This window comes from Leishmania infantum, chromosome 27 (assembly GCF_000002875.2).
Source record: "Leishmania infantum JPCM5 genome chromosome 27".
Taxonomy (NCBI): Eukaryota; Euglenozoa; class Kinetoplastea; order Trypanosomatida; family Trypanosomatidae; genus Leishmania; species Leishmania infantum.
Genome location: NC_009411.2, coordinates 365,690 through 385,635, shown reverse-complemented (window position 1 = coordinate 385,635; position 19,946 = coordinate 365,690). Strand labels below are relative to the sequence as shown.

The 19,946-nt window shown below is 61.2% G+C and overlaps 3 protein-coding genes across 3 annotated transcripts; 1 reads left to right on the top strand and 2 right to left on the bottom strand.

Annotated features, from left to right (window-relative positions):
- Window positions 1-7,556: 7,556 nt before the first annotated feature.
- On the top strand, window positions 7,557-10,832 carry LINJ_27_0770 (conserved hypothetical protein; the record flags this gene model as incomplete). Its single annotated transcript, XM_001466291.2, has 1 exon — window positions 7,557-10,832. One exon carries the CDS (start codon window positions 7,557-7,559, stop codon window positions 10,830-10,832), a length of 3,276 nt encoding a protein of 1,091 aa, XP_001466328.2.
- A 1,340-nt stretch (window positions 10,833-12,172) lies between these two features.
- On the bottom strand, window positions 12,173-12,763 carry LINJ_27_0760 (conserved hypothetical protein; the record flags this gene model as incomplete). Its single annotated transcript, XM_001466293.1, has 1 exon — window positions 12,173-12,763. One exon carries the CDS (start codon window positions 12,761-12,763, stop codon window positions 12,173-12,175), a length of 591 nt encoding a protein of 196 aa, XP_001466330.1.
- Window positions 12,764-14,792: 2,029 nt separating this feature from the next.
- LINJ_27_0750 (putative phosphatidylinositol (3,5) kinase) lies at window positions 14,793-19,877 on the bottom strand (the record flags this gene model as incomplete). Its single annotated transcript, XM_003392610.1, has 1 exon — window positions 14,793-19,877. The coding sequence occupies one exon, from the start codon at window positions 19,875-19,877 to the stop codon at window positions 14,793-14,795; it is 5,085 nt and encodes a 1,694-aa protein (XP_003392658.1).
- Between the last annotated feature and the right edge of the window lie 69 nt (window positions 19,878-19,946).

Genomic DNA, 19,946 nt, shown 5'->3' with positions numbered 1-19,946 from the left:
ATCGCGACAACAGCGTGAAAGGACAGTCAAGGATCCTCACAGACGTCGAAAAACCTGCTTCCAATTCCACCAGCGTCTCAAACGTGGGTGCCCCATCCCACGCAACTCCCTGTCCTGTTGTGCCAGAGCGCACGCTGCCCCACCCCCTGCCACTTCGCCGCTGCGCGAGGCGCATGCGCGTGATGAATACTATTCACATAGTTTCCTGTCAGTCCGAGCACTGCATGAGGTCATAGCATTTCTCAACTCAGCTCACACTGACGCGGTGCGGGTGCTGCTGTGTGCGTGTGCGTGTGCGTGTGCCGCTGAATGATGCACTCATCTGTGTTGGTCCAAACAGTTTGACTGGCGCATGAGAAGATACACATGCAAATCACCTTTCGGCTGACGTGCGTGGCACGGGCGCGTGTGCGGGCTGCTGTCGGCTGTCCAGCCGCGTGTGCGTGGTGGCCCTGATGGAGAAACAATTCTTGTGCGCGAGCGAGGCTATGAGCGCACATTTTGAGCCAAGAAAACAAAACTCAACAGGTCTGAGACGCTGCCACTGCGTGGCGGCGCCGCCGCCGGGCCGCACGCTGCGACGTGCGTGAACGGAGTGCATTGAGTCCTACCGCTCCCCACCAGTAAGCGGGTGGGAGCATCAACTCTCCTAGATGCGGCGCGACGGGGTGCCGCGCCGCTTGCCTTCTCACCGCTACCCCCTGCCACTTCGCCGCTGCGCGAGGCGCATGCGCGTGATGAATACTATTCACATAGTTTCCTGTCAGTCCGAGCACTGCATGAGGTCATAGCATTTCTCAACTCAGCTCACACTGACGCGGTGCTGTCGGGTGCGGAGGGCTTGCGTGCATGCTTGTGGGTGAAGGGGCGATAGCGATGGCGCGGGCGGCAGCTTCATCTTGACCTGTCTGGCACCTGTCTTTACACCTGTCAGTGACAGAGCACGCCCGAAAGTTCAAGAAAGACAAAGACAGCGAGAGCGAAGGCGCTTCGCGAGCTCTGCCGCGACGACACCGCGTTGTCACTGCCGTCGTGTGCGCGCGTGCGTCCGCGTGGGGTGTCTCTGCCGCACACCCTCTCTTCTAGGCCGCCGCACAACTCCCTTGGAATGGTGGGTGCCCCATCCCACGCAACTCCCTGTCCTGTTGTGCCAGAGCGCACGCTGCCCCACCCCCTGCCACTTCGCCGCTGCGCGAGGCGCATGCGCGTGATGAATACTATTCACATAGTTTCCTGTCAGTCCGAGCACTGCATGAGGTCATAGCATTTCTCAACTCAGCTCACACTGACGCGGTGCGGGTGCTGCTGTGTGCGTGTGCGTGTGCCGCTGAATGATGCACTCATCTGTGTTGGTCCAAACAGTTTGACTGGCGCATGAGAAGATACACATGCAAATCACCTTTCGGCTGACGTGCGTGGCACGGGCGCGTGTGCGGGCTGCTGTCGGCTGTCCAGCCGCGTGTGCGTGGTGGCCCTGATGGAGAAACAATTCTTGTGCGCGAGCGAGGCTATGAGCGCACATTTTGAGCCAAGAAAACAAAACTCAACAGGTCTGAGACGCTGCCACTGCGTGGCGGCGCCGCCGCCGGGCCGCACGCTGCGACGTGCGTGAACGGAGTGCATTGAGTCCTACCGCTCCCCACCAGTAAGCGGGTGGGAGCATCAACTCTCCTAGATGCGGCGCGACGGGGTGCCGCGCCGCTTGCCTTCTCACCGCTACCCCCTGCCACTTCGCCGCTGCGCGAGGCGCATGCGCGTGATGAATACTATTCACATAGTTTCCTGTCAGTCCGAGCACTGCATGAGGTCATAGCATTTCTCAACTCAGCTCACACTGACGCGGTGCGGGTGCTGCTGTGTGCGTGTGCGTGTGCGTGTGCCGCTGAATGATGCACTCATCTGTGTTGGTCCAAACAGTTTGACTGGCGCATGAGAAGATACACATGCAAATCACCTTTCGGCTGACGTGCGTGGCACGGGCGCGTGTGCGGGCTGCTGTCGGCTGTCCAGCCGCGTGTGCGTGGTGGCCCTGATGGAGAAACAATTCTTGTGCGCGAGCGAGGCTATGAGCGCACATTTTGAGCCAAGAAAACAAAACTCAACAGGTCTGAGACGCTGCCACTGCGTGGCGGCGCCGCCGCCGGGCCGCACGCTGCGACGTGCGTGAACGGAGTGCATTGAGTCCTACCGCTCCCCACCAGTAAGCGGGTGGGAGCATCAACTCTCCTAGATGCGGCGCGACGGGGTGCCGCGCCGCTTGCCTTCTCACCGCTACCCCCTGCCACTTCGCCGCTGCGCGAGGCGCATGCGCGTGATGAATACTATTCACATAGTTTCCTGTCAGTCCGAGCACTGCATGAGGTCATAGCATTTCTCAACTCAGCTCACACTGACGCGGTGCTGTCGGGTGCGGAGGGCTTGCGTGCATGCTTGTGGGTGAAGGGGCGATAGCGATGGCGCGGGCGGCAGCTTCATCTTGACCTGTCTGGCACCTGTCTTTACACCTGTCAGTGACAGAGCACGCCCGAAAGTTCAAGAAAGACAAAGACAGCGAGAGCGAAGGCGCTTCGCGAGCTCTGCCGCGACGACACCGCGTTGTCACTGCCGTCGTGTGCGCGCGTGCGTCCGCGTGGGGTGTCTCTGCCGCACACCCTCTCTTCTAGGCCGCCGCACAACTCCCTTGGAATGGTGGGTGCCCCATCCCACGCAACTCCCTGTCCTGTTGTGCCAGAGCGCACGCTGCCCCACCCCCTGCCACTTCGCCGCTGCGCGAGGCGCATGCGCGTGATGAATACTATTCACATAGTTTCCTGTCAGTCCGAGCACTGCATGAGGTCATAGCATTTCTCAACTCAGCTCACACTGACGCGGTGCGGGTGCTGCTGTGTGCGTGTGCGTGTGCGTGTGCCGCTGAATGATGCACTCATCTGTGTTGGTCCAAACAGTTTGACTGGCGCATGAGAAGATACACATGCAAATCACCTTTCGGCTGACGTGCGTGGCACGGGCGCGTGTGCGGGCTGCTGTCGGCTGTCCAGCCGCGTGTGCGTGGTGGCCCTGATGGAGAAACAATTCTTGTGCGCGAGCGAGGCTATGAGCGCACATTTTGAGCCAAGAAAACAAAACTCAACAGGTCTGAGACGCTGCCACTGCGTGGCGGCGCCGCCGCCGGGCCGCACGCTGCGACGTGCGTGAACGGAGTGCATTGAGTCCTACCGCTCCCCACCAGTAAGCGGGTGGGAGCATCAACTCTCCTAGATGCGGCGCGACGGGGTGCCGCGCCGCTTGCCTTCTCACCGCTACCCCCTGCCACTTCGCCGCTGCGCGAGGCGCATGCGCGTGATGAATACTATTCACATAGTTTCCTGTCAGTCCGAGCACTGCATGAGGTCATAGCATTTCTCAACTCAGCTCACACTGACGCGGTGCGGGTGCTGCTGTGTGCGTGTGCGTGTGCGTGTGCCGCTGAATGATGCACTCATCTGTGTTGGTCCAAACAGTTTGACTGGCGCATGAGAAGATACACATGCAAATCACCTTTCGGCTGACGTGCGTGGCACGGGCGCGTGTGCGGGCTGCTGTCGGCTGTCCAGCCGCGTGTGCGTGGTGGCCCTGATGGAGAAACAATTCTTGTGCGCGAGCGAGGCTATGAGCGCACATTTTGAGCCAAGAAAACAAAACTCAACAGGTCTGAGACGCTGCCACTGCGTGGCGGCGCCGCCGCCGGGCCGCACGCTGCGACGTGCGTGAACGGAGTGCATTGAGTCCTACCGCTCCCCACCAGTAAGCGGGTGGGAGCATCAACTCTCCTAGATGCGGCGCGACGGGGTGCCGCGCCGCTTGCCTTCTCACCGCTACCCCCTGCCACTTCGCCGCTGCGCGAGGCGCATGCGCGTGATGAATACTATTCACATAGTTTCCTGTCAGTCCGAGCACTGCATGAGGTCATAGCATTTCTCAACTCAGCTCACACTGACGCGGTGCGGGTGCTGCTGTGTGCGTGTGCGTGTGCCGCTGAATGATGCACTCATCTGTGTTGGTCCAAACAGTTTGACTGGCGCATGAGAAGATACACATGCAAATCACCTTTCGGCTGACGTGCGTGGCACGGGCGCGTGTGCGGGCTGCTGTCGGCTGTCCAGCCGCGTGTGCGTGGTGGCCCTGATGGAGAAACAATTCTTGTGCGCGAGCGAGGCTATGAGCGCACATTTTGAGCCAAGAAAACAAAACTCAACAGGTCTGAGACGCTGCCACTGCGTGGCGGCGCCGCCGCCGGGCCGCACGCTGCGACGTGCGTGAACGGAGTGCATTGAGTCCTACCGCTCCCCACCATTAAGCGGGTGGGAGCATCAACTCTCCTAGATGCGGCGCGACGGGGTGCCGCGCCGCTTGCCTTCTCACCGCTACCCCCTGCCACTTCGCCGCTGCGCGAGGCGCATGCGCGTGATGAATACTATTCACATAGTTTCCTGTCAGTCCGAGCACTGCATGAGGTCATAGCATTTCTCAACTCAGCTCACACTGACGCGGTGCGGGTGCTGCTGTGTGCGTGTGCGTGTGCGTGTGCCGCTGAATGATGCACTCATCTGTGTTGGTCCAAACAGTTTGACTGGCGCATGAGAAGATACACATGCAAATCACCTTTCGGCTGACGTGCGTGGCACGGGCGCGTGTGCGGGCTGCTGTCGGCTGTCCAGCCGCGTGTGCGTGGTGGCCCTGATGGAGAAACAATTCTTGTGCGCGAGCGAGGCTATGAGCGCACATTTTGAGCCAAGAAAACAAAACTCAACAGGTCTGAGACGCTGCCACTGCGTGGCGGCGCCGCCGCCGGGCCGCACGCTGCGACGTGCGTGAACGGAGTGCATTGAGTCCTACCGCTCCCCACCATTAAGCGGGTGGGAGCATCAACTCTCCTAGATGCGGCGCGACGGGGTGCCGCGCCGCTTGCCTTCTCACCGCTACCCCCTGCCACTTCGCCGCTGCGCGAGGCGCATGCGCGTGATGAATACTATTCACATAGTTTCCTGTCAGTCCGAGCACTGCATGAGGTCATAGCATTTCTCAACTCAGCTCACACTGACGCGGTGCGGGTGCTGCTGTGTGCGTGTGCGTGTGCGTGTGCCGCTGAATGATGCACTCATCTGTGTTGGTCCAAACAGTTTGACTGGCGCATGAGAAGATACACATGCAAATCACCTTTCGGCTGACGTGCGTGGCACGGGCGCGTGTGCGGGCTGCTGTCGGCTGTCCAGCCGCGTGTGCGTGGTGGCCCTGATGGAGAAACAATTCTTGTGCGCGAGCGAGGCTATGAGCGCACATTTTGAGCCAAGAAAACAAAACTCAACAGGTCTGAGACGCTGCCACTGCGTGGCGGCGCCGCCGCCGGGCCGCACGCTGCGACGTGCGTGAACGGAGTGCATTGAGTCCTACCGCTCCCCACCAGTAAGCGGGTGGGAGCATCAACTCTCCTAGATGCGGCGCGACGGGGTGCCGCGCCGCTTGCCTTCTCACCGCTACCCCCTGCCACTTCGCCGCTGCGCGAGGCGCATGCGCGTGATGAATACTATTCACATAGTTTCCTGTCAGTCCGAGCACTGCATGAGGTCATAGCATTTCTCAACTCAGCTCACACTGACGCGGTGCTGTCGGGTGCGGAGGGCTTGCGTGCATGCTTGTGGGTGAAGGGGCGATAGCGATGGCGCGGGCGGCAGCTTCATCTTGACCTGTCTGGCACCTGTCTTTACACCTGTCAGTGACAGAGCACGCCCGAAAGTTCAAGAAAGACAAAGACAGCGAGAGCGAAGGCGCTTCGCGAGCTCTGCCGCGACGACACCGCGTTGTCACTGCCGTCGTGTGCGCGCGTGCGTCCGCGTGGGGTGTCTCTGCCGCACACCCTCTCTTCTAGGCCGCCGCACAACTCCCTTGGAATGGTGGGTGCCCCATCCCACGCAACTCCCTGTCCTGTTGTGCCAGAGCGCACGCTGCCCCACCCCCTGCCACTTCGCCGCTGCGCGAGGCGCATGCGCGTGATGAATACTATTCACATAGTTTCCTGTCAGTCCGAGCACTGCATGAGGTCATAGCATTTCTCAACTCAGCTCACACTGACGCGGTGCGGGTGCTGCTGTGTGCGTGTGCGTGTGCGTGTGCCGCTGAATGATGCACTCATCTGTGTTGGTCCAAACAGTTTGACTGGCGCATGAGAAGATACACATGCAAATCACCTTTCGGCTGACGTGCGTGGCACGGGCGCGTGTGCGGGCTGCTGTCGGCTGTCCAGCCGCGTGTGCGTGGTGGCCCTGATGGAGAAACAATTCTTGTGCGCGAGCGAGGCTATGAGCGCACATTTTGAGCCAAGAAAACAAAACTCAACAGGTCTGAGACGCTGCCACTGCGTGGCGGCGCCGCCGCCGGGCCGCACGCTGCGACGTGCGTGAACGGAGTGCATTGAGTCCTACCGCTCCCCACCATTAAGCGGGTGGGAGCATCAACTCTCCTAGATGCGGCGCGACGGGGTGCCGCGCCGCTTGCCTTCTCACCGCTACCCCCTGCCACTTCGCCGCTGCGCGAGGCGCATGCGCGTGATGAATACTATTCACATAGTTTCCTGTCAGTCCGAGCACTGCATGAGGTCATAGCATTTCTCAACTCAGCTCACACTGACGCGGTGCGGGTGTTGTTCTGTGGTTGTGTGGTGGTGTGATCTTTTCGCTCGTTGTACGTGTCGGGTGTGGCGTCGTGGGAACCAGTGATCTAGTGAATGATTTTTTTATGTTATTTGTAATGTATCGTTTGTGGTCGCTGTTACAGCGGTGAAGGTCATGCTTGTTATGGGGTGTGTGCTGGGGCAGTGTTGATAAGAATGCCGATGCGCTCCTGTGCTCTGTGTCGTTGTCGGCAGAATATGATGTCACCGAAGTGGTCAACCGGACTGCATATGCAGCCATCTGCGCACCCCTCGTATGAATGGCTGCAACTATCGCAAATCTTGTGCTTCTTCTAATGTGTGCTTCTTCATCCCTCTTTTTGGCTTGATGAATTCGCGATGCGGGGCTTTCCTAGTCTGTTGAGTGAACTCGATAGAACACGTATTGGTGCAGTGAGCACTCAAGCGGGCTCTTTGATTTGGGTAAGCGGTGGTGAAGACTGCTCTTTCGTAGGTGGTGCGTATTTGATCCTCGCCACTCTCTGTAGTTTTGCAGTGTCACATATTGGCCAGTAGTGCGCCTCTTCTCTGAGGGGTTCGTATCGCAAGGGTTTGCTCGCTGTTCGCGCTTTCCGGTTTTGCGGCTGCTCGTTTGGCGTGTGAGCTCTGTTGCTCAGCTCTGGAGGTGGTACACAAGGGCACCCTCATAGCTGTGTCTCTCCGTTTGTGCAGTCGCCGCGTGTGCCCTACCGTGGCGCTGCCAGCCAGAACAGGTGGCGCGTACCTCACGGGCAGTCACGCATTCGATAGAAAGGCCTGTACCGAGAGGAAGTGTTCTCAAGCAAGGCTCACATCGACGCGAATCGGATCTTACACAGCACACAAGCGGGCAGAGGTGCAGCGGACGGCAATGGCGCAAGCGGTGCCACATAACAGCCGGAGTCATGTTGAAGCCTTGCATGACCCCGTCGCACCGCATTTCGAGCTTGTCTCATACCCCCTCTCTGATAGCCAGGACGCTATCGAGGATGCCGATTGCCAGGGTGGCGTTTTGGCGGTGCTGCGCCGCAGTGGGCGGCTGGAGGTGCGCGACGCTGAGGAAGACCGGGTGCTGCTCCGCACAGTCGTGCGTAACCCTCACAAGGTCTTTGTGCATCCCCAGGGCACCTACGTTGTGGTCACTGCCTCTGACGGTGAGGTGAGCGTGCAGAACACGTTCGACGCACGCATGTGCGCCACCGCTCAGCTACAAGCGACGGACGTTCTCGGTACCGTTGTGCAAGGGTCTCAGGATGTCGTCGTCGGTGAGTGCGTGGGTTGGCTCCCACAGGACAGCTATGGGGTAGCACCCGCCGACTACCCGGAAGCGTCGGCAGCCCGTGCCATCTCTGCTTCCACGACGCAAGGCTCGTCAACAGCTGGCGCGGCCGAGTGGAGCTACTTGATGGGGGTGAACAAGGGCAGTGCCATCTTTGCTCTGCATGTGTGGGTCAGCAGCAGTAGCCCCAACCGGCTGAAGATGCGAGCTGTGCTGGCTTGGTCGCTGCCGTCTCCAGCAAGCTGTGCCTTCCCGATCCGCTCCATCGCGTTCGCGGCGACGGGGGCCGGCGGCTGCGTTCTTCTCATTTCGACAGCCATCAATCTGCACGAAGCACACAGCAGCAGCATTGCCGCTCCGGCGCCTTTGTTTCACGCACTCCGTTCGGGCACCGTCAAGCTGCGCACGCAGACGGTGCCCCTGTACGCAGGCTCCGCCTCGGCGCCGGTGGCGAACGGGCGGGTGCTTCTCTACCGTGGTTCGTATGCCGCCGCGCCGCAGTCGTACGTGTGGAATAGCGCCGCTGGTGTTGTTCATGGACTGTTTGACCGCGACGTCTCGACTGACATGGTAGACGAAAACGAGCGGCTGCTCTTTCGAACTTCGTCCGTCCCCGAGACATCCGTGCCCTCCGTGGGTGAGGCGGGGGCGCGCGTGAATGAGCAGTCGTTCTCGCTCGCTAAAGTCGCAGACAGCACGGACGCGGCCGGGGCTGGAGTGGACAGGGCCGCGCTGCCGCCGTCGGCCGTCCCCATCGCAGTGGCCCCGACAGCGTTTCACATGATTGTGCTCTACCCGCAGCGGTGCATCGTGCTACACCAACCTCCGGGAGCGTCGTGGCGCAGTCCTGCCGATTGCGGCGGCGCGGTGGAGCGCTTCACACCGCCGCTGCCTGCTGAAGTGGCACAGCGGATCCGCTTCGACCCGTTCCGGGCATCGCCGCCGCCGTCCTCTGAGCTGTGCGGCGTCATCCACGACGCCGAGGCGCGCCGATTTTTCCTCTTCAGCCGCACGCATCTCTGGGAAGTTCTCATCGAGGACGAGGCGCACCAGCAGTGGCGCCTCTTTCTCGAGCGCGGACGTGATGCGCAGGTGCCCTTGGCGGTGCGCAAGCGCTACATGGATGCGGCGTGCCGCCTTGCCTTCTACTCGGACACTCAGCGCAACCTCTGTCTGTTTCACTGCGGCCAGTTCTTCCTCGACTGCGGAGCCACTCGCCACGCGATTGCCCAGTTCGCCAAGTGTGACTGGTTCGAGGACATCTACGCGCTGTTGACGACATACCGGAACACGAACGTGCGCACCGCGTTTGTGGAGGCTCGCTTCCAGTTTCTGCTGTCGCATCTCGCTTCGCTGGACGACTGGGCGCCGCAGCTGACGAGCATGTTTGTGATTCTCATGCTCGCGAAACTCGACCAGATCGCGCGCACTGCCCCAGCGTCCGCAGCCGCTGAGGCGGATTTTCACAAGTTCCTGCTGAGCACAGTGGAGCAGTGCGGCGTCTTCCTGAAGGAGAAGGCGGTGTATGAGCTGGTGTTGCGCCTGCTGGAGGAACAGGGCCGGCCCGAGAGCGCGTTGATATTCGCCAAGGCAATGCAACACACACGCTACGTTGTCGCTTCCCACATCGTTCAGCAGCAGTTTGACGAGGCTGTCAAGGCCCTCGGCGCGTGTCACGGATCTGTTGCCCGTTTGCAGCCCTGGTATGAGTTTACGTCCGTACTGATCCAGCATCGACCGGTGGCCCTGACGACGGCGCTGTTGCGTGCGCTCACTAAGGAAGCGCGGGCGGGCCGGGTGCTTCCTCTGCAGATGGAGCGGCTAATGCCGTCGTTTGTGCGCTATGATGTCTCCATGAACGAGGTGGCCGACAACACGGAGCATCAGGTGGTGGTGCTGCTCGATCAGTGCATTCACCGTTACGACTGCTCTTCGGGTGCAGTGCATAACTACTACGTCCGCCTGCTTGCGCAGACGCACGATGCCGTTCGCCTCGACGACTTTATCAGCACCTCACTCTTCGTTGACACGGGGTACGCACTGCGCATGTGCCTGAAGCACGGCTGCACGACCGCTGCAGTGGCCCTATACAAGCACATGCATCTCTACCGCGACGCCGTCACTACCGCCCTGTACGCGCCTCACGAACGGCGCAACGGCGGCAGCGGCAGCGCTGACGAGGACGCGAGCGTGGCCGCGCGGTCAGAGGACAAGGATGTGCTGCCGGGGCTTGTCGCCGCCGAAGACACGCTGCGCGGACTTGTCGGGAAAGTCGGCAACGACGAGCTTCGCCAACTGTGGATGCTTACTGCGGAGCAGGCGCTCGCCAGCCATAACGTTGCCGCGGCCCTCGCGGTCGTGCAGGAATCCGGCGGCGTTCTCCGCACTGAGGATGTCCTCCGTAAGATCGAGGACGTGAATCTCATCGACGATTTTCGGGACGTCATCTGCGAGTACTTCGACGCCTACGCGGATCAGAAGCGGCAACTTAGCCGAACGCAGGACGAGGTGTACCAGACCGCCGAGGACGTGAAGAAGGACCTGCGGCAGGCGCGCGAACAGTTTGGATATATCACGGCGAGCCAGCGCTGCCCACTCTGCCACCGCACACTGCTGCAGAGCAGCACGCCGTACTTTGTGTACCCCAACTGCGGTCACGTCGTGCACGAGGCCTGCGCTGTGTCGCGGCTGGAGTCTATGGGTGGCCTCGAGAGGTTCCTGGCTGACGAGGGCATTGCGCCGCACGTACTCGACGGCATCAGCGACGTTCACCAGCTCGCGCAGCAGGACTGTGTGCTGTGCGGCGAGGCTGTTGTTGTGGAGGTCGACATCCCGTTGTTTCGCAAGGACGCTTCTTGGGATTTATAGTCGATCAATTTTTTTTTCCGCCCTTCGCCGCGTGCGGGGCGGCTTTTTGCGGGCCCCGCGCGCCCTTTTTTTTTTCGCCTCCAGGTGCTTCGCGTGCGCGGCGTTCCTCCGCCGCCCCCCCCACCCGGCCCTTGGCCACCCCTCTCCCGCCGCTCGCTTCTTTTGCCACCCACCCCCCCCACCCGACCCTGCCGCGGCCTCCCAGGCCCACCACCGGGCGGCATAGTCAGCCCCAGAGGGGGCCCTTTCCGCCCCAACGCGCACGCGGCTGGACAGCCGACGGCAGCCCGCACACGCGCCCGTGCCACGCACGTCAGCCGAAAGGTGATTTGCATGTGTATCTTCTCATGCGCCAGTCAAACTGTTTGGACCAACACAGATGAGTGCATCATTCAGCGGCACACGCACACGCACAAACACGAGAGCTGCCTGCAGCGGCTGACAGTAGTTCTAGCGGGAATATACACGGGCAGGGAGAGGGATTGCTGACCCTCACGCCCAGGGAATGCCGCGGCTCATGCTACTTGAGGAGGTTTTGTAGTACAGGAATGCAGCTCGTTGTTGCTGGACCGGTAGTGGGACTCCCACCCCTTCCATTACGAGCACCACCGCTTTGATGCAGTGGTCGGATGAGGTGTACATGCGCGATGGCGTCGTAAGGGAAACAGAAAAGATGGAGTGAAAGTTGCGAATAATAGCTGAAAATGCGAATGCTACGCAGGTCTTTGCAATTTCAGCTGTAACGCTGCACTCCCGGACGACGAGGGGTGGGGTGGAGGTTGCACCCCTCAGTGCGTCGTGTCGCAGGGCCCAGCACGCACCCCACTCTGTGTGTGTGTGTGTGTGTGGCTGTGGGGAAGCGAGCCAGCCCCCCAACCCCTAAACCCCTGCCAAGTGCCCCAGCCACCTCGGGTGGTGGCGGGGCCCAGCACCGACGACGTAGGGGAGGTCAGAGCGATGTATCGCTGCTGATGTCGCTGCCGAGGTTGTGGAGGGCGTGGCGCCGGAGCGGCCAGCGTGGCTCGAACACATCTCCCCCCTCTCCCTCCCCCTCCGGGCCCCTCACTCTGCCCAGCGGTGCAGGGAGCCTGCGCCACTCTCAAGGAGGGTGCGGCTGTGTAGCGCTTGGGACGGAGGCCGTACCCAGGTGACTGTGTTGGCGCAGTGCTGTACCGCGTATGCCTACCGCTGCCTCGCGCCAGGCCATGTGGGCCGGTGTGACGGGGCCGGCTGGAGGGGAGTGGAGTGGCGTGCAGCTCGCGTTGCACGGGCAGAACACGGGATATATGTTAAAGCATAGGAAGCAAAGTACCTAATCGATAGCGGAGCAGCACAGAGTTTTACAGCAGGGTGGCGAGGATGAGGATGATGACGACGAGTAGGACCGAGGGCAGATGCGCCTTCAGGAAGCGGCTAAAGCTGATGTAGCGACCATGCCTCATCATCCCAATCGCGATACTCACGATCCCCATGTGCTGCTTCTTGAGCTGCTGCTCGTTCATCGACGCCGCCACGAAAGAGTGGCAGTTGTTCGTGAAAAAGTTGTACACCTCAGTCTGGCGGAAATGGCTGATGGTGGACATGAGGGCTGCATCGTACGCGGCCACCTCACGCTTCACTGCCTCCTCCCTCTCTGCCGAGTTATGCTGATCGGCGTTGTAGAAGGACGGGATGTAGTCGCGGGAGACGTCCCAGTACTTGACGGGGTTGCCGAACAGCATGCGGTCTTGCCCAATTCGGTATGCCCCTTGGAAGTCATAGATGCGGCCCTGGCTGTCGCATACGGCGGTGTGACCCACGAACGGCAGAATCCACGACAGAACCGGAATAGGCGACCAAACAATGCAGAACGGGTAGTGCTCACGCACCGGGTCGATGGCTGGTGGCAGTTGCACGGGCGTGTCTGCCTTGAATTTTGTACGCGATTCCATTGGTGGATTCAATCGTGTCTCGTGATGGGAACTCTTCGGTGCAGCAATGCGGCAGACGAGTTGTTCAGGGCAAAAAAAAAAACGACGACAGGACAGCGGGAGAGCTTGTGCGCACGTCTGTGAAGCAGAAGGGAAAAGAAATATGCAGAAAAGAGGCGACACACGTCGACGAATGGACGAGGTGGGTGCGGGGAGGGGGAGGGGAACACCGCCGCCGAGCACAGCGCTGAGGAAAAAGCTGCATCGAACAGGCATGGAGCACAGAGGAGTGGCAACAGCAAGAGTGGCGGAGAGAGGACAAGGGACAAGGAGGCTCGACCGTTACTCACGAGTGGCATGGAAGGGTTCGCATCGACAGCGGAGGAGGCAGTGTGTTGAACTCTGTCAAAGAGAGACCGAAGCAGCTTGCACAGTTCCGTGTGGTGTGCCGTGCAACAAGTTGGCACCAGCGGTCATGCGTGGAGGCGGTGTGGTTCACGGACAGGCATTCGCAAACTAACGCGCGACACCGAGGGGAGGAAGAGACGCCTACCGACGACACACGAACATACCGATTCAGCAGATGCACATCTAGTATCCAGCAAAGGGAAAGAGGGAGCTGTAGGCGCACCGCCAGAGGAAAATAACGCACGATCGCGACGTGGCAGCCGACACCGCGCGCACAAAACAAGATGGATGCGACGCGTCAGACGGGCAACACAGACATGACCGTGAACATGAGAGCACATCAGCACACGCACTTACGCGGACACACACTGCCTCATTGTACACATAGCCTCGCGTTCGTGCTGCGAGGAAGCAAGCGAGTGCTAGGAGGATGTACATGTCAACGACTAGCGTCACAAGGAGCAGGAGCCCCCGACAATCACGCAGAATGCGCCAGATGCTGAAATGTAGCCGCTGAAGATTGCCATGCTCACACCCCGCACGCAGTTGCTCCTAGCACCTTCGCGATGTGCCCCATCCTGTTGCGCGTTGAGCGTGGCGGCAAGAAAGATGTAGCAATCGTTTGCTAGGCGCCGATACACGTGAAGCTGTGCAACTTGAGTGGCCACCTCAAGAGCAGCGTCGTAAGCCTAGACCTCGCGCTGCGCCGCATCGGTGTCAGTGGGTCGGTTTTGGACGCCGTCTTCGTAGAGCGACGGGACACACACGCGTGAGATAACCGAGTACTTGACCGGGTTAGCGCACATGATGTCGACCTCCCTTCCCATCTTGAAAATGACTTGGAAGAAGTCGTGAGTGCGGCCTTGGCTGTCACAGATGCTGCACTATGCTTCATATCAACGACACGTCACGAAACACGACGAAGAGAGGGGCGTTCAGACCCCCCCCCCAAAAAAAAAAGGGACGGTGCATATGCCTGCAATCGATGGCCGGGGAGAAGGGAGTGGGGGGAGGTGAGCGGTGGAGCTGGGCGTGCATGCCACAGCCGATTCCATCGCTGTCAGAAGCCAAAATGCGAACCGTATCGGTGGCGCAGGCAGACGCGTGCCTTACGCACACCCAGGAGAGAAACGAAGCAGAAACGGATGCATGCCGTCGACGAAGCCGGTCGAAGACAGGCGGCGAAACCAGCGGTGGGGAGGGTGGCGCGTGCAGGAGGCTAGCAAGAAACCAAAAACCATACGTAAGGAGCAGATAGCAGGAGGTGGTGCCGCCACATAAGAAGTCGTGAAAGAGGAGCCAAAGGGTGGGAGTGGTGAGGCGCGAATGAAGCGAAGAAGGGGTTCGAAGCGCAACAGCATAGAGGATGTTCCTTACTTTCATGGACCTGTTGGGGGTGGGGGGGGTACTCACCGCGTGCCAGCGGTAGAGCGGGACACGTATGTGCGTCCCTCCCCCCACTGCGACCATGACGTCGACATACTCTTTCATGTGGTGCTTCAAGCAAGACATCAGAGAAAAACAAAGGTGGAGGCAGCAGCGAGGAGGTACATCGCTGGTGGTTGTTGTAGTGGGGGAGGGGTGCCCACTCCCAGACACACATATATGGAGACGCATAAATCGCCCCATCCCCTCCGCTGGCCTACCTCTTCGCTGTCTCACTGGACAGAGGTGGGAGGTGGGGCCGCTTTTCGACCACACCGCTTTCCTGGTCTTCCTTCAGCTGCCGCACACTGGTAAGCGGGAACAGCCGATCTGGGACGCCGTTGAAGTAGCCATCCATCCAGAGCATAAACCGCGCCGCGTAGCTTGCTGGATCGATGATGGTTGGGTCACGGCGGGTGTAGCCGAGCATTGTGTCTAGGCTAGACTTCATCTTCGACTCGAGCACCTTAGCGGATGAGTACGGGTGCAAAAAGTCGATCATGCCCACGCACACGCTGCCGTCGCCGACAGAGACCATGAGCGAGTAGTCCATGATGCCGCTGTCAGCCAGCAGCGCGGTGTCGCGGGAGAGGTGGTCCATCAATAGACTCTTCGCCTCCGGCGTGCAAAAGAAGAAGTTGCCCAGCCGTAGACGCTCTTGAACAAGGTCGACGTCAAGGCGCACCGCAGCCGTCTGCTCTGTCGTGCGGTTGCGCTGGCTGCCCTTCAGGTCCCACTTCTCCCGCACTGGTCGCTGAAAAAGAAGCTGCTCGACCACCATGAAGCAGTGCGTTCCGTCCGTGAGGAGGCCCCACAGCTGCGGTGTGGTGTCGCCAAGCCCTGCGCCGGAGGACGTGGCGGGCGACGCCGAAGCTCTGCCGCGCGAACCTTGCACGTGAACGGTGTAGAGGCCCATTATCTTTCCCAGCGTTGACTGCGCCTCAAACAGGTGCGCGCAGGTCTCACCGTCAGACGGCTGCGGCTGCTGCGCCCGCTGCAACGACGTGTAGTGCTCTTCCATCCTTGCAAAGTAGCGGGGTGCCCACTCTCGGAAGTGGCGCAGCTCCATCGGTTTCACGGACTTGATGAGAAAGCGTCCGTCCTGCGTCACAAAGAATCTCGAATGCGACTTGCCGCCGTCGGTGCTGAAGGGCCGACACCGCACCAGCGCTGCACAGATGTCAAAGGGAGCGCCGTCCGTGTAGAGCACGTGAAGGGCTGCAAAGCTGAGGGGGAAGAGCACGTCCACGGTGATGGTGGGCTCCGCGTTGCCAGTGCCACCACCGATCATGCTGGCCACACTCGCGGCACCGCTGAGCGTCGCCACCGCCCCACCTGCGAGCCCAGCAGGTCCGCCGACGCCGAGGTGCACCACCGACTGATACCCAGAGAGCGTGCACTTCAGCGACGTGGGCGATGCCGCATCTGCTCTGCCGCTATGGCGAAGCACCGCGAGCGCCTCTGCTGGTGACAGCTGGCTTACCATCGACAGCAGTGGCGGCTGCCCCGATCGCGTGGCCGGGCTCATGTCCGGCGACGATGCAGTGTGTGTGCATTCCACAGCAAAGGCGATATGGGGTGTGGCCGATGCCGCCGCTGCTGCTTCGCTGCCGACAGGCTTCTTCAGTTCAAACTCCCTGCCGGCAGCTGCACCCTTTGTGATCAATGGTGTGCAAGGCGTGCTGGGTGGAAGGGGCCGATAGAGGTGAAGCAGGGCTGCGGCGAGGATGCTCGATGGCTCCGCCAGGCGAATCCACTGCGCACGCTCCTTGTGATACAGGCATCCGTCCAGCTGACGAAGGCAAGAAGGGTATTCAGGCGCGGTAGCCGCGGCAGCGTCTGCTGGGGTAGTGGCGGCACTCTTCGTGGTGGCCCTCCGCTGCGCCACGTGCCAGCCGCGATACGCGGCCAACAGCGCGGGGAGCAGGTGACTGCGCATATTGGCAAGAAGAAGCACCACATCCGGATGCCCACGCTGGCGTGCATCTTGAAGGACTGAGAGCGCGTGCTGTATGTCTTCCGAGAGCTGGTGCAAGTCCCTCGTGGAGCGCTCCACGGTGGGCATCGAAGACGGCCTGGCGGCGGCGGCTGCCTTTCCTTCCGCGTCTTCTGGAACGTGTGTAGTGTTTACCGGGGACGCTGCAGCCGGCACACTTGCCTTGGCGTTCTCCACCTGCTCCATCCGATCCAAGGATGCGCGGGTCACCTGCTGCAGCTCGGCGAGAAGACCCTCCATTTCCTCGGCGTCGTCTCCGGCGTAGAGACAATCGACGATGCTCATCGCATCCTCCTCAGAAGAACCCTCTGCCTGTGGTGCGGGAGCGGCGCGCGGCATCACGGTTCGCGGGTACTCGATGCGAAACAGAGGCACTGCCTCTACCAGGAATGTCACGGTATTAGCGTAGGCGGAGACATTGGTAGCACCGGGTTGCTGCCGCTGCGCAGCCATCCCTAGGGAATGGAACTGGAAGTGCAACTGCACACTCGGCTGCGCAAATTGCCTCGAGAGCGCGGGTATCCAGCCGTACACCACCCACTCCAGGAAGGCGGCGGTGGAGAGGTTGAGGAGATGCGGCTCGCAGACCTCCACCACAGCGTCGACCGGGGCGGCAGCCACGACCACCGCATCCGCCGCCGCTACCCCTGCATCCTCGTCCGCCATGCGGATTCGAAGAGAAAAGTATCCTTTCAGGTGCGCAACAAAGGCGGCTAATGCATGAGCGTCCAGCGGCTCCGCCGCGGCCAGCGCCCTCGCAGCGCTCTGCCGCGATGCAACCTTGTGAAACGCCAGCATCTGCGCAGCACCCAAGACGCCCGCGAGACCGCTCTCAGTGAGTATGGCTGCTGCAGAGGGGAGAAGTGCACTGGTCGACGTGATCACCTTCACTCGATGCGCGCCGTGCAAGTAGAGCACCTGCGACTCCATGCCGGCGCAGCGGTTCACCAGAAAGTGAAAGAGGCTCTCGTCTCCGGAACCGTAGAAGGTCAAGGCGGATTTCTGCTGCACCACCGCGTAGGCATTCGTCGCTGGCGCCTCAGCGCGTCCGAGAGGCGGGCTTAGCAGCGAAGCGCTGGGTGACGCTGATGCAGCGCCGCTGGCAGGTAAGTCGAGGTGTGAGCCACCTTGGAAAAGCGTGAGCGAGCCACGAGAGGCGCCGCGCTCGAGGGACAGCTCGGTGCTCCGCGACTTGGCCAGTGTGCTCACGGCGGCACCTCCGCCACCGCCGCCGGATCCCCCCTCGAATAGCTCATCCATGTGCACAATGTTCACCACGATGTTGTCCTTCAGGGCAGACAGCGCAGCGGGACTCGCGGCGTCGCGGCACGCGGACTGTACCGACGACGGGAAGTGGCATCCGAGATTCATTGTGATGGCGGCGGCGGCGGCTTCCTCTGCGGTCGGCGCTGCACCACTCACGGAAACAGGCAGACCTTTGCGTACAAGTGCAGCGGCGCCGTGCGCCTGCAGAGCCAGATGATAGGCAACGACAACTGCCTCCCTTACCACCTTCTCCATTGTTTCCCACTGCTGCTCGCCGTCGCTGCTGTCGTGCGCAACGACGCCCCCGCTCGGACAACCGCCGCGGAGGACGAGGGTGTGGAACGACAGCGCGTCGAAGCCGCGGAAGCCGCAACAGTGCACTTCCTCTGCCAACTCGAGCACCTCGAAGCGGGTGCAGTGACCCAGCGGCGCTGTGGTGGCCAAGTCGCCAACGCCAACGTACTGAAGGTCAGCGATGATGTCAGCACGCAAGCACCATGATAGCTGGACGAGAAAGTCACGACCAACGTCCAGCACGAGGCGCATCTGGCCCTCCTCCTCGATGCGCGCGCGCAGGTAATGGTGCATGCCGCCCTCGACAACAATCACGTCGGGGTGCCACATCACCAGCCGCTGGAACAACTTGTCCAGGTAGCCGCTGTAAGAACGCACATATTCAACGAGGTCTTCGGCCGGCTGCACTGGGTAGGAGAGGTGCCCCGCGAGCAGCAGCACGCGCGGATGGTCGCACGGGCTCATGACTCGCTTCGAAGGCAGACGTCGACGGTTTACCAGGCCCGGGTACACGATACACTGTGCCGGCTGCGCGGGGTCCAGGATGAAGAAGCTGGACAAGTGGTCCAAAATATTGGCGTCGAGGGCGACAGCAGTGTGGCACACGATGTGCCAGGCAACATCAGCGAGGTGGCAACACAGTCGCGGTCCGCCAAGGTTAGGGAAATAAGATTGAAGCATGTGCTGAATACGCGCCTCGAGGTGGGTCGTGCATACAGCGCCGAAGTCGTCCAGGAATCCGCGCGGCGGCGCCGGAGCGGCAGCAACAGGAACGACCGCTGCGCTCCCCATCACGCCACCATTGGGGTCCGATGGTGACTGCGTCACATCTTCTTCCAGGAAGAAGCGCGCGTGAAAGTCGGCGTGGCCGCTCAGCGTCCGCACAAGTGCTCCGGCACTCTCCAACGTAGATGCGCACGGGCCTGTCCGCTGCACCGGGAAGGTGCGCGCTTCCTTGTTGGTCAGAGCCTCTTGATGAGCTTTCCACCACTGCGTCATGACCGACGGCGGTGGACGCCGAACGCGGCCGATGGAGTACGTGACCTCGCGCTCCTCTGCTGTCTCCGCATGCATTGCTGTGCCTTCCAGCAACTCGGGGGCCATGTAAGGGGGGCCTTCGGCTTCCGACTGGCGCGCCGCTTCGAAGGATGGCGGGGTACGCCGTGGAGCGGGCGATGGCGCCCCTTCAGGAAGGCCCCTCCCGCTGAGTCGCAATGGCGTATTCAGCTGCGATAGCGGCGGGCACGGTAGTGACACACTCCGCATAAGGGGCGACGGCATCATCGGCCCCAATGGGGCGGTGCTGTGGACTGGAAGCGAAGAGGGTTCAAACTCGTCATGCGACACCGAGGCTTCGCGCGCAGCGTTCTCTGCAATGGTGGCAGCGCAGCGACAGCACAGACGCATAGAAAGCTCCGCTGCGGCGGCGGTAGAGCCCGCCGCCGCCGCAGCCCCGTCGCGGCTACTGCCGACAACTTCATTTTTCTCAGTAGTCTTCCGCGCTTGGGCTGATGTCGGCGTGCTAAGCGGCGTAGCCGGCGACGGCGAAAACCACTGGTAGACGCTGAAGACGATGTTTTGTGGTGTGGAGGCCGCTGTTGGTAGAGGGTTGAGGCACTCGTAGCAGAATACCTGACCACACCTGCGGCAGTGGTGGCGACGGCGAAAGACCGTGAACTTCTTGCCACACCCGCGACATCGCAGTGCATACTTGTCCTCCACCCATAGAGAGCGATCTGTTGGCATCTTCGACTCAGGGGAGACGAGGACGGGTGGTGGTGGGGGGGGGGCGGAGGAGAGGTACACGGGAATATA